The 12,164-nt window shown below is 35.1% G+C and overlaps 2 protein-coding genes across 2 annotated transcripts in view; one reads left to right on the forward strand and one right to left on the reverse strand.

Moving 5' to 3' along the window:
* Positions 1-1,825: 1,825 nt before the first annotated feature.
* Positions 1,826-6,630, reverse strand: LOC119602449 (5'-3' exoribonuclease 2 homolog). Its single transcript, XM_037953984.1, is given in 5 exon segments — positions 1,826-3,364; positions 3,367-3,466; positions 3,468-3,523; positions 3,526-3,841; positions 4,933-6,630. Coding segments are annotated over 5 exon segments (2,811 nt in total). The 5' UTR covers positions 6,463-6,630; the 3' UTR covers positions 1,826-2,555.
* Positions 6,631-9,585: 2,955 nt separating this feature from the next.
* The window catches only part of LOC119602467, a 55,057-nt gene continuing 52,478 nt past the window's right edge, over positions 9,586-12,164 (forward strand). Inside the window, 1 exon segment of the mRNA XM_037954008.1 lies at positions 9,586-9,902. The gene's annotated coding sequence lies outside the window, so the exon portion shown is untranslated.

Genomic DNA, 12,164 nt, shown 5'->3' on the forward strand with positions numbered 1-12,164 from the left:
ACCATTTGTTAAAATACCTTTTTTCGATAGTTTAACTGATTTCGAAAACGTAATCGAATGGCAGGTTATGTAAAAACATTAACAAAGGGATAATTAAAGGAAGGAGAGAGGGAGAGAGAGAAAAGGGGAGAAAGAGTTTATTGGAACGAGACTAAGAGGTTACCAGCATAGTTCCTGAAAATACAATAGATTCGAGACCAAAGTGTTAGAAGTGAGAGAAGAGATCAGAAACCTAAGAGAAAGAAATAACTAGAACGAGACTGCGAACTAAGAGGGTACCAGCGTAGTTCCTAAAAAGACATTTACATCCTTTCAGAATCTGCAAAAATGCGTCACCTTTACTAGTAAAAGCTCTAATTGGAATCCCTATCAGAACCTCTATCCTATTTAAAAAGTATCTTGGTTGCATTTACATCCAGTTTTGGAAAAAAAAACCTTGTTTCCATCGCTTTTTAAATCACTACAAAGGCACTACATTCGTCTTCCGATCTAAGCATATCTATTAAAAAACCTTTAGAATTCGAAGTCTAAAGGTTTAACAAACGCAGACTTGCAGATTCCTAGCTGCCAAATACTCTACAAAGTGCTCAATAGGAGGCAGATATTGCTGTAAAAGTTCGACTATGGCCGATAGTTCTTGATTTTTTTTTTAATTATTCGTCTTAGTGTCTGTTGGTAGGACTTAACTCATTCACATCAGTTGGTCTCCACCATAGGTCTATTGGACGCAATTTTGTAGACCTGGCTGGACAATTAAACCAATCAATTGTTTCGCAAGGACTTTGATGGCAGGTGGGCAACGGTTTATAGTGCCCGGAACGAATCGTTTACGGTAGCTGTTAAGGTAACTGCACCAACCGGCTCTTAAATATCCTACAAATGGTTCTTGAGTGTCTGTCACGATTTGAGATAGCGGCGGTGTTCATTTAGGACTCTGTTGCATTTGTTGCCATTAATGGATTATGAGACCGCAAATTGATTCAAAATTTTCTCAGCATGACGTATGACGTTTTGGATGTCGCTGCGAAAAATCTATCAGCATCTGATGGTTGGGGTGACTCAGCAGATGGCATGCCAACAGAGTTTATAGTCCACAATACATTATTATATTGTTTAGCAGACTGTATCCTGCTCTACTCATGTAAATGATCAACGTTAGTTATTTTTAAATGCCCGTTTGCCTTTTCGGAGGTCGTTATTTTGTACCGTTTGGAGACCTGTTCATTGGGTTCATTGAGGAAGTAGCTCTGTAAGTCGCTACAATCGTAGGTGCCAGCTAGGCTTTAAAGACCTTGAATGATGTTGTTTGTGTTACTCCTAAATGTTCGGGTTTTGAAGCGTCAAAATAACACTACAATGGTCTTCTTATTCATATCCCAAGAGGTACTTTGTACCTTTTTCTAACCTTCTGATTGATGTTGTTTGTGTGTCCTGCAAAATAAAGGAGGCTGTCAAAGATTACCCCTAAAATGTTCGGGTGTTAAACCGTTGGGACAACACGGCCGAAAATGTTTAACGCTTGTCCTTGCTTCTTTAGTCCATGATGTAGCAACCGAAACAGATATATAGCATGCAGTGCCGCTTGTGGCGGTCTTCTAAACGTAATGCCGTCCGTTTTCAAGGCCTCCTACCAGACAGCCGCTATCAAACAGATGGACAGATCTCTCTTATATTATTATTTATGCACCAAACAGTATATTTCCCAGTCCAGCTGACTAATATTTTGCATTTTCTGGTATCGATACAAAACATTCCATTTTGATCATCTTTTTAAGAAGATCCCTTTTACAAATTAAAGAGACAGAGATATTTTTGCAATATATAATTTTGTTTATATGTCTGACTTTATTTTATTACATCTTATCAACTATTATATACGTGTGTATTTGTGTTTCCAAAAGAACTATTTACTAAAAATTTATTTATGTAACAAATATTATTACAATTTTCCCTTCATTAATGATGTTATTTTATAAATTTTCTTTTAAAAAACCGTTTAACATAATTTGTCCATGTTATTTTTTACAAAAATGTTATTCGTTCTTTAATGTGAACGCGTAAATAATTAGTTGATTATTTTTTATAATTTGCAGAGTTTTGAAAAATGTTAAACGCTTCTAAATACACATCTGTGTAATATGCTTTAGGTTATAATTTTTACGTTATCAAAGTCAAGTGTAAATTTCTATTAAAAAATATATATAAAGTTTATGGGGTCAGATTAAAAAGAACAGTTGTAAATTTATTTATTTGATAAAAAAAAACTTTAAGTAAGTCTGAATTTGGAAAAGATCATTTAAATAGTTTATGACAAAATTTCATTATTTTTGTTTTTTTTTTTTTTTTTTGCAATTTTCATAGAAAATTTTAATTTTTCTTAAAAAAATAGAAATTTTGCTCATACCACTGATTTTATGTTGTTCTTGTTGTGTGTTTTATGTTTTTAAAATGTTTACTTTTGAAACAATTTATGTATTACATATAGATAGATGGAAACATAAACTGTTTTCATACAAAATTATTATTTAAAATTAGAAAATGTTATAAAATGCATTTTAATATCTTCTACTGCTATTGTTGTTGTTATAATTGTTATTATAACGATTATTTTGGGCATTATTCTGGTAACGATTGCCTTGATATGATGAAGTGTTTTGCTGTGGATTCTGCTGTTGTTGGTTATTATTTTGGTAATTATTTCTTTGATAACCACCACCACCTCCGCCGCTGCTGCCATTGTAGCCACCTCTACCATTACCACCACCATAATTGCCTCTATTTCCTTGATGATAACCGCCGCCGCCACCACCACCATAACCACCTCTACCACCTCCTCTATTGTTATTATTATTGTTATTATAATTATAACCCTGTTGTTGATAGTTATTTCTTTGCTGCTGCTGCTGTGGATTGCCCATAGAATTGTTCAACATACGATGACCACCTTGGGTAACATAGGCTTGCGGCATATTATGATTGAAACCTATGCGCGGTCTATAATTCGAATCTCTTGATTCGGGTGCCAAGACATTTGGTGGATCCATGGCATTTTGTAAACGCTCGGCAGGGAATATAAAGTCTTCAGCATAATGTGGATCGCGATATTTTACCGTAATAACATAATTTTCGGTAATATCGTACAGACCCATAATGGGTGAATGTAAAGTACCCTTATTGGGTACATTTTCCTCCGATTCTAATATAGTACCTCTCATACCCTCTATTTCTATGGGTATCTCCGGTGTCTTTTTAAAGGTTTTATTAGTGTAATGTAAAGACAAAGTCTTATAGGCCTTATTGCCGCGTCCCACATAAAGTCTGCAGTCACCCTGTTTATTACGTTTAATTTCTTCTTCCGTTAGCAACCATAATAGGGGGCTAGAGCTTTAAATAAACGTTTTTCATCGACGAAAGGCAACAAGGCCACACCTTGCCAGGCAAACTTCTTGCCATTCAAATCAATTTTTAAAATCTTCGGGATAGAAATCAATTATATCCGAGTGTGGATCGTGCATTAATTTAGCCAAGGTTCAGGTACATGTGAACTACTGGCAGCTGGAAATACACCCATTAATTGTTCCAATGGATTGAAAGGCTTAGAACCCTTTGCAAATTGGGTAGATAGACCGGCAATATTAACAAAGTCCGAGGCAAAGGGTGCATAATGATATGGGAAATACCAATCCCAAGAGGCACATCCTTGATAGTAGTATTTGAGAACCCAACAAAGACCGCGTACATATTGTAAGGCAACTGAATAACGAAAATCTAAATTATCCTTGCCAACATCGAATTTTGATTCGTAATAACGGTCCTTGAAGCCATGGTCCCAGAGACGCACCTTAAAGAAGGGAGATAATGGGAGAAAAAAGGAGGAGGGAAAGAAAGGGGAAGGAGAGGGGCCGAGGGAGCGAGGGAGGGGGGGAGGAGAGCGAGCGAGCGAGAGAGCGAGCGAGCGAGCGAGGAGCGAGCGAGCGAGCGAGCGAGCGAGCGAGCGAGCGAGCGAGCGAGCGAGCGAGCGAGCCAGCGAGCGAGCGAGAGCGAGCGAGCGAGCGAGGAGCGAGCGAGCGAGCGAGCGAGCGAGCGAGCGAGGAGCGAGCGAGCGAGCGAGGAGCGAGCGAGCGAGCGAGCGAGCGAGCGAGAGAGCGAGCGAGGAGCGAGCGAGGAGCGAGCGAGCGAGCGAGCGAGCGAGAGCGAGCGAGCGAGCGAGCGAGCGAGCGAGCGAGCGAGCGAGAGCGAGCGAGCGAGCGAGCGAGCGAGAGAGAGAGCGAGCGAGCGCGCGAGCGAGCGAGCGAGCGAGCGAGCGAGGAGAGAGCGAGCGAGCGAGCGAGCGAGCGAGCGAGCGAGCGAGCGAGCGAGCGAGGGAGCGAGCGAGCGAGCGAGCGAGCGAGAGAGCGAGAGCGAGCGAGCGAGCGAGCGAGCGAGCGAGCAGCGAGCGGCGAGCAGCGACGAGCGAGCGAGCGAGCGAGCGAGCGAGCGAGCGAGACGAGCAGCGAGCGAGCGAGCGAGCGAGCGAGCGAGCGACCGGGCGAGCGAGCGAGCGAGCGAGCGAGCGAGCGAGCGAGCGAGCGAGCGAGCGAGCGAGCGAGCAGAGAGCGAGCGAGCGAGCGAGAGAGCGAGCCGAGCGAGCGAGCGAGCGCAGCGAGCGAGCTAGGCGAGCGAGCGAGATCTAGCTAGGATCGAGCGAGCGAGCGAGCGATCGTATCTACGTTATCGATCTAGCGATGCGATCGAGAGATCTATCGATCGAGGATCTAGATCGAGCTAGCGAGCGAGCAGCGAGCGCTAGCGAGCGATGTATCGATCGAGCGAGCGAGCTAGTCGATGCGAGCTAGCGAGCGAGCGAGCGAGGATCTATCTATCTATCTATCTATCTATCTATCTATATCTATCTATCCAATTATCCATCCATCCATCTATATGAAAACTCACCTCATCATTTTTATATTCATCTTCTTCATCATCATTGTCCAAATGAGCCTGAGAAGCAGTACGTTTATTGCCTTTGCCTTGTTGAGCATTCGACTGAGATGAAGAGGCGGCATTAGTTGAATTTCTCAGATTAGCTGCCTCTTGTTTATAATTATCGATTAGGGGCAATGGATTCGCACTTGCTTTACCCAATGGATTCAATTTGAATGACCCTGACTGTTCCATGACCGAAGCATTGTAACCCTCTTCACGGCGACGTTTTGCCTTCTCACGTTGCTTAAATTGTTGCTCTTTACGTTGGCGATCCTTGAAAATTTGATCTTCAACATTGCCCAAATCTGTTAAAATCAATTGCACACTTTCCAAATCGACCTCACCGGAATTGGTTAAATAACCTCTGGTGCGGTAGACACATTTCTTGTACAACTCTACCAAACGATCAACGGCTCCCTCACGAATTTCCAGCGAAGGTAAATGCGGCAAGAAATCATTGCCCACAAAGAAACACATGAAAACCCAGTCGTCCAGAACACGCTCGAACTCGTATTTAAACGGTAAGTTGGGCATTTCCAGGGTTTTCTTCAAATACTCACGCAATACACTGAGACGTACAAATATGAACTTAACTTCGGCTCCTATAGGCACATCAGGTTTAAAATTAGTCACATCATTGACACCAGCCGCATTTAAGCCCGTGCAATCTTTCATTTCATGACCAAATTGACCGCACAATTCACAGGGTTTGGGTTTATTGGGCAAGAACTCTTCACGTATAATGGTAAAGTTGGGTTCGTGGGTGGCCAGGCCCAACATAATCAAATCAGCATCAGCACCACATAAAACATGTTGGGTATTGGGATCATGGTCAGGTTGTGAGCGTTGTTTTCTTATGTAATCCATAATTTTGTGTTCACCTTCACCGGGCACATTGGCATCCGATAAGATCACCTTAATATCCTTCCAAGCCGGATTGTTGTTCAAGCGATCGTGTATATAGTAGTGCAGACACTGACTCAAACGTTCCATGAATGGGGTGCCGGGGGTAATACAATTCGAATCGAAATGCTCACCCTTTTCTTTCTCTGGCGGCAAAATGCAACCTTTAGCCGCCAACTCACTGCGTATTCTCTCTATTTCCATACGCTTTTCAACAGATTCCTTAGCTGCTCTAAATCTTCTAGAGCGCTGTTGATTCATTTTAGCTCTCGGCGCCACACCATCAATAGCCATGTACAGCAACTTGCGCGGCCTTACAATATTCATCAATCTGTCTATGCAATCAAAGATGGCTACCATCATTTCATCTTCGTTTTTGGGCGCCGGTTTATCTTCTGGATGAGTACACGGATGAATAATACCATTCATGTCCAGATATAAATTATCAAACTCCACTCCATTCGGATTCGGTAATGTTGCATCGTCATAAATGTTCTTATTAGTCTCTGGATCCACTTGTTTATTTTCCACACACTCTATAATGACACTGGGATATTTGCGGCTAAGCCAGCGAAAGAATGCTGGTACTCCCATACTTGTAGTTTTGCTCCTCCAATAGAGTGTTGACGATGACGAGAAAAATTAACAGTTTTTATAAACTGTTTTAAATTTTATTTGTTAAAAAACGTGTCTAACTTAACTATTTTCACTTGTTTTTCCCAAATGCGATTACAATACACACCAGTGATGCCACGACATTTTTTTTAGAAATCCCTACGCTTATGGGAAAAAATCTCTTTTTTCCCTACACCCACATTTTTTCATGAAATATTTTTTTTTTTTAACTTGTACATTTTTAAGACATTAATTTTAAAATATATATGTACAACTTGTGGTTTCTGACTTAAAAATGAGTTATGAATTTGAAAAAAATGGAATTACACAGATATTAAAATTTCAAAGCAAATTGGAAAAAATTAAATTTGTGAGAATTTTCTTGGTTTGTGCTCAAACTAAACAAAAACTGAAACAGTTAAAAAATTATATATTTTTAGTTTCTAAAAAATATGAAATTGAAAAAATCCGTACCATTTTACAAATTTAAGAAATCTTTCCCTTTTTCCGTACATGTGACATGTTTGAAAAAAATCGCCACAAAAAGGAAAATTCCCAAGAATTGGCATCACTGATACACACAAAAAAAATATATATATATAAAACGCTTGTAGAGATTAGAGTTCGATGTTATCCTAATTTTATGACGGCGTTCATTAACTCTACAACTTTATAAAAGCAGTTAAAGAAAAAGTTGAGCAAATTGCAAAAATTGTTACTGAAAAATTTGTAGAAAATTAAGATAGATATTAAGCGAATTTAAGAATTTATTGCCATCTGTTAAACAGAAAGCTTTACGCTGTATTTGATAAAAATTTATGTATGTGTTATTTATGCTGCTTTTATTTCAATGACTGCTGGTATATATTACTTACCTGTAAACAAATTTTGAACAAAATATTGACTCTCGGTGTTTAATACATTCCAAAAGAGAGTGGGGATCCAGTTATTCCAATGTAATCCCGGTCATTCCTTTTTTGTAATATAAAAGAAAAAGCAATATGTAACTGTTTAAAAGGAACTAATATACATTGGGTATAACTCTCCAATTTTGACAAAAATTTTACCACTTATAGGCCTTTTAATTCTATGATATATGATATATGTCTTTTGGTCAACAAATGTATAGTTATGGAGTTATAGACCTTCGAAGTTAAATATATATATTATCAATATCTTCTCTATTTAAGAACCCATCCGGACAATATATATATCATTAGAAAGAGCTCTGAAACTTTTCAACGATATATAATATGATCCTTTTTATTAACCCTTTGAGGACCAATTCCACAAAAAGTATTTTTTATATAGAGTTTTTTGACAAAAATGCCGTTATTTCGTAAATCCATCGATATAACGTTACTGTTATATATTGGAAAAATTGCAGAAGAGATTTTAAGCTTTCATTTGATGTATGGATATATATTAATATCTTAATAAATATAGACGATATTGTAGTTGGAATAAGGTAAAGTACCTAAAATTAATGTTTTTTATTTGATATTAGTTAATTGTTGTTGTTTTGGTAGGAATAAAGTATTATAACTATATAAAGTACTAAACTTAATATACGTAAAGTATTGAAAATTACATCAAAATACCTTTCCAACGATATATAATAGAAGCTAATTTATTAGCCTATTGAGAAGGATTAATACAAACTGTGCTTTTTATATTAACCTTTATTAATAAAAGTTCTGTTATATCAAAAATTCATTCATAAGAAGGTACCGATTTATGTGTATTGAGTAAATTGCGATTTTTCTGGGTAAATACTGGGAAATGGGTATGTAGCGTCGGACCTGAAAATTTTTTTTTAAATTTTTTGGGTATTGAAATGTTATATTTGTAAACCCCCCCCCCCAAAAAAAAATACAAATTTTTGTGGGTAAACATTCGAAAATTGGATGATAGCGCCGCAGGGGAAAAAATTTTCAAATAATTTTTCACTTTTTTAAATAATTTAAGAATTTTTTTGTCACAGTCTCTTTTTACTATTTTTAAACTTAAATATCATACCCATTTATTAAGATATTAGCTTATATCTATACATCAAAAGAAAGCTTGAAATCTTTTCTACAATTTTCTCGATATTTATCGGTACCATTATATCGATGGATTTATGAAATAACGGCACTTTCATCAAAAAACTCTATATAAAAAAGACTTTTTGTGGAATTTGTTCTCAAAGGGTTAATAAATGCGGTCATATTATATATCTTTGAAAAGGTATTTCAAAGCTTTTTCTAAGGCTCAGAAGTCATAGAATTGAAAGCTTTATATGTGGTATAAATTTTTTCATAATCGGAGAGTTATACCTATAATATATTTAAGCCGTTAGTTAGTTAGTTAGTTAGTTAGTTAGTAGTTAGTTAGTTAGTTAGTTAGTAGTTAGTTAGTTAGTTAGTTAGTTAGTAGTTAGTTAGTTAGTTAGTTAGTTAGTAGTTAGTTAGTTAGTTAGTTAGTTAGTTAGTTAGTTAGTTAGTTAGTTAGTTAGTTAGTTAGTTAGTTAGTTAGTTAGTTAGTTAGTTAGTTAGTTAGTTAGTTAGTTAGTTAGTTAGTTAGTTAGTTAGTTAGTAGTTAGTTAGTTAGTTAGTTAGTTAGTTAGTTAGTTAGTTAGTTAGTTAGTTAGTTAGTTAGTAGTTAGTTAGTAGTTAGTTAGTTAGTAGTTAGTTAGTTAGTTAGTTAGTTAGTTAGTTAGTTAGTTAGTTAGTTAGTTAGTTAGTTAGTTAGTTAGTTAGTTAGTTAGTTAGTTAGTAGTTAGTTAGTTAGTTAGTTAGTTAGTTAGTTAGTTAGTTAGTTAGTTAGTTAGTTAGTTAGTAGTTAGTTAGTTAGTTAGTTAGTTAGTTAGTTAGTTAGTTAGTAGTTAGTTAGTTAGTTAGTTAGTTAGTTAGTTAGTTAGAGTTGGTTAGAGTGGTTAGTATGTAAATAACATCATTTATAGCCGCCACCCTTTTACACCAAATGCGCACACTCTCCTCAAAATACAACTCTAGCACAAGTATCGATTTATTATTTACTACCATACTATTAAACTATCGATAATATTTACTTTCAAATAGGTGTTATCGACAAATTACCTTAACAATTTTTTCCATTTCTTCTTCACACAATAATTTTCATTTTCATCGCTTCAATTTGTTGGTTTTTGTGCTGCTGCTAGAAAAATTTGTGAAAAATATTAAAAAAAATAGAAAAAATGTAAAAAATAAATGAAATTAATAAAGAAAAGAAAAAAGAAGAAGTCGTAGTTTTGAGAATAGAAAAAATTATAATAAAGCAAAGCTTTAAATGTTTTAAATCAATTTTAAATTTCTTATACATAACACACAAATTTTGTGCAAAAATATTAAAGAAAAAAAATATAAAAGTTACTTGAACAGTAAAAAGAAAAAATCGTAGTGATGGCGAAAAACTTGGTAAGTAGTTCAGTGCAAAAAAAAAATCGAAAAATTACAAGATACGTGGTATATTTTTGATTTTATTTATGTGTTGGGGTCTTTAAAGATCTCCTCTACCATTTTAAAGTTTTATTTTTTTTTTTGAAACAAGAAAAACTTTAGAAGTTGTCAAGGATACTAAATATTCCATAAGGTTTCGCTATTTGACTTTGTAAAAGATGTATTTATTTTTCTATTATTATAATTAAAAGAAGAAAAATAATGAAAAAGAAATCACAGTAACTGCCACCAACAATAATGCTTGGTTGCTATAAGAGAAGTAGGAGCAAGATATTTATTCTTTTATCAATAAATTAAAATGTTTAGTCGGTCATACTTTGGGTATCAGATACCCTACATGGGCATTAAGTAAAGGCCCAAATAGACTATACAAGCGGCTTATCAAACATACTTTTTTCATTCGCACACACACTACACAAACATTGCTCGTACAAACACCGATTTTTTCACGTTTTTGTGGACTTTCAAAGATACAGATCTCAATTTTTCTTAGAAATGTAAATTTTTTGAAAAATTTTTTATTAATGAATATAAACCATACAAATGGTTTGACAAAAATTCAATATGTTTGTGTAAAAATCAAAATTTTTTAATTTTTGTACAAACAAACAGCAAGCATTTGTACAAACACGAAACACCCTCATACATTACACAACAGGCTTGCACAAACGTAAAATATTGGTATGTTTGTCAAGCCGCTTGTGTAGTCTATTTGGGCCTTAATAGTAATACATGGAAAGAATTTCTTAATTCTTTTTCTGTTGAAAATAAGATAGAGCCCAAACGAGAGGAATTAGATGCCTGAAATTTTGCTCAAGTGTTTAACATCGATTTAATTTTGATCATTTGAAGAATAAGACTTTAATGTTTATAACTATCATAAAGGCCCAAGTAAAGTGATTAATTTTTCAAGAAAATTTTTCTACAAAGTTTTTGGCATAAAACTGACTAAAGTCATAATAAAAGATCTTCATCGGAATATCAACCTGCTAATCATATTTATTGCTATCGATATATGAGACAATGTTTATTAGATTCTGCATAAACCCTTCCTGAAAGATTCTTTCTGCTCAACTTTAGATATGAAGTCTTAAGAGTGATCTATGACGGTTTAAGTGTATGGAATCTAATTGAAATAATATATCAGTTTCCAACAGTTTCCATAGCCCTCGTCTTTAGTAAATTAAAAGCGCCACTAACAAATTTTATTGAATTCAATTCAAAATTGATAATTGTACCTAGTTTGATTTACAAGGACGGACAGTAGAGTGGATGGAAAGAATTTGATCGATTTGAAATAATGTTCCGAGTTCCAACAGTTTCAATAAAAGCTCAATTAACAAATATCATTTAATTTACTTCAAAATTGCAAACTGTAATTAAACACAAGATTTACACGGTCGGACAGACAGACTGTTGCATAGAAGAATGTTGTAATTTTGATTAAATTGCTGAACTTTAAGTATATAGTAATATTCCTATACTTGACAACCATCAGCACAATACCTCTATATTACTGTAGGGTATACACATTTGTGCTTTGCAAGATGTGTCTGTGTTATTGTCTGTCTGTCTGTATGTATATATATTTTTTTCAGCTACATTCTTTTTTCTTTATTTTTTTTTTCATGATGTTTTGCACTCTGCTTTTATCAATTTTTTTTTGTATACATATATATTTATGTGTATTTTTTTCTGTTTTGTTGTTATTGTGTTTGGTTGATTATATTATGACTTGTGAGGTGCTGACAAAGGGGTGTCTGTCTGCTTAGAAGAAGAAGTATGCAAAATATTTTGCAAATTCTACTATATTAGATATAACAATAAACTCTAACTCTTTTAATTAAAGCTTTTCTATGGCAATTTCTAAGAAGATAATTTTCTTTTTTATTAAATAAACAAATAAACTTATATAAATTATAACAACTTTAAAATTAGGTCTTGTGTTTCATATAACTCTTTATTATTTAAAAATTCAATTCAAGTAAGTTTAGCTAATTCTTAAATCTGTATTGAGTCATTCGTTGCAAAAACAAAACTTGTTATTGATTTTCGTATTTGGTTTTCTAAATGGTTAATCTTTAAAAAGGTTGTACCTATTTTGTTTTAGATATTTTTTTAAATAGATGTGAAATTGGCTTTGCAATTTTTGGGCAATTTGAAACATCAATTAGTTGATCGTGGACAGATTCACGTTGCAATAACATTTGCTAAGTATTA

The sequence above is a fragment of the Lucilia sericata genome, unplaced genomic scaffold (genome assembly GCF_015586225.1).
Source record: "Lucilia sericata isolate MDLA Ls3-8-SP2 unplaced genomic scaffold, ASM1558622v1 Contig000233F_arrow, whole genome shotgun sequence".
NCBI classification, from domain to species: Eukaryota; Metazoa; Arthropoda; class Insecta; order Diptera; family Calliphoridae; genus Lucilia; species Lucilia sericata.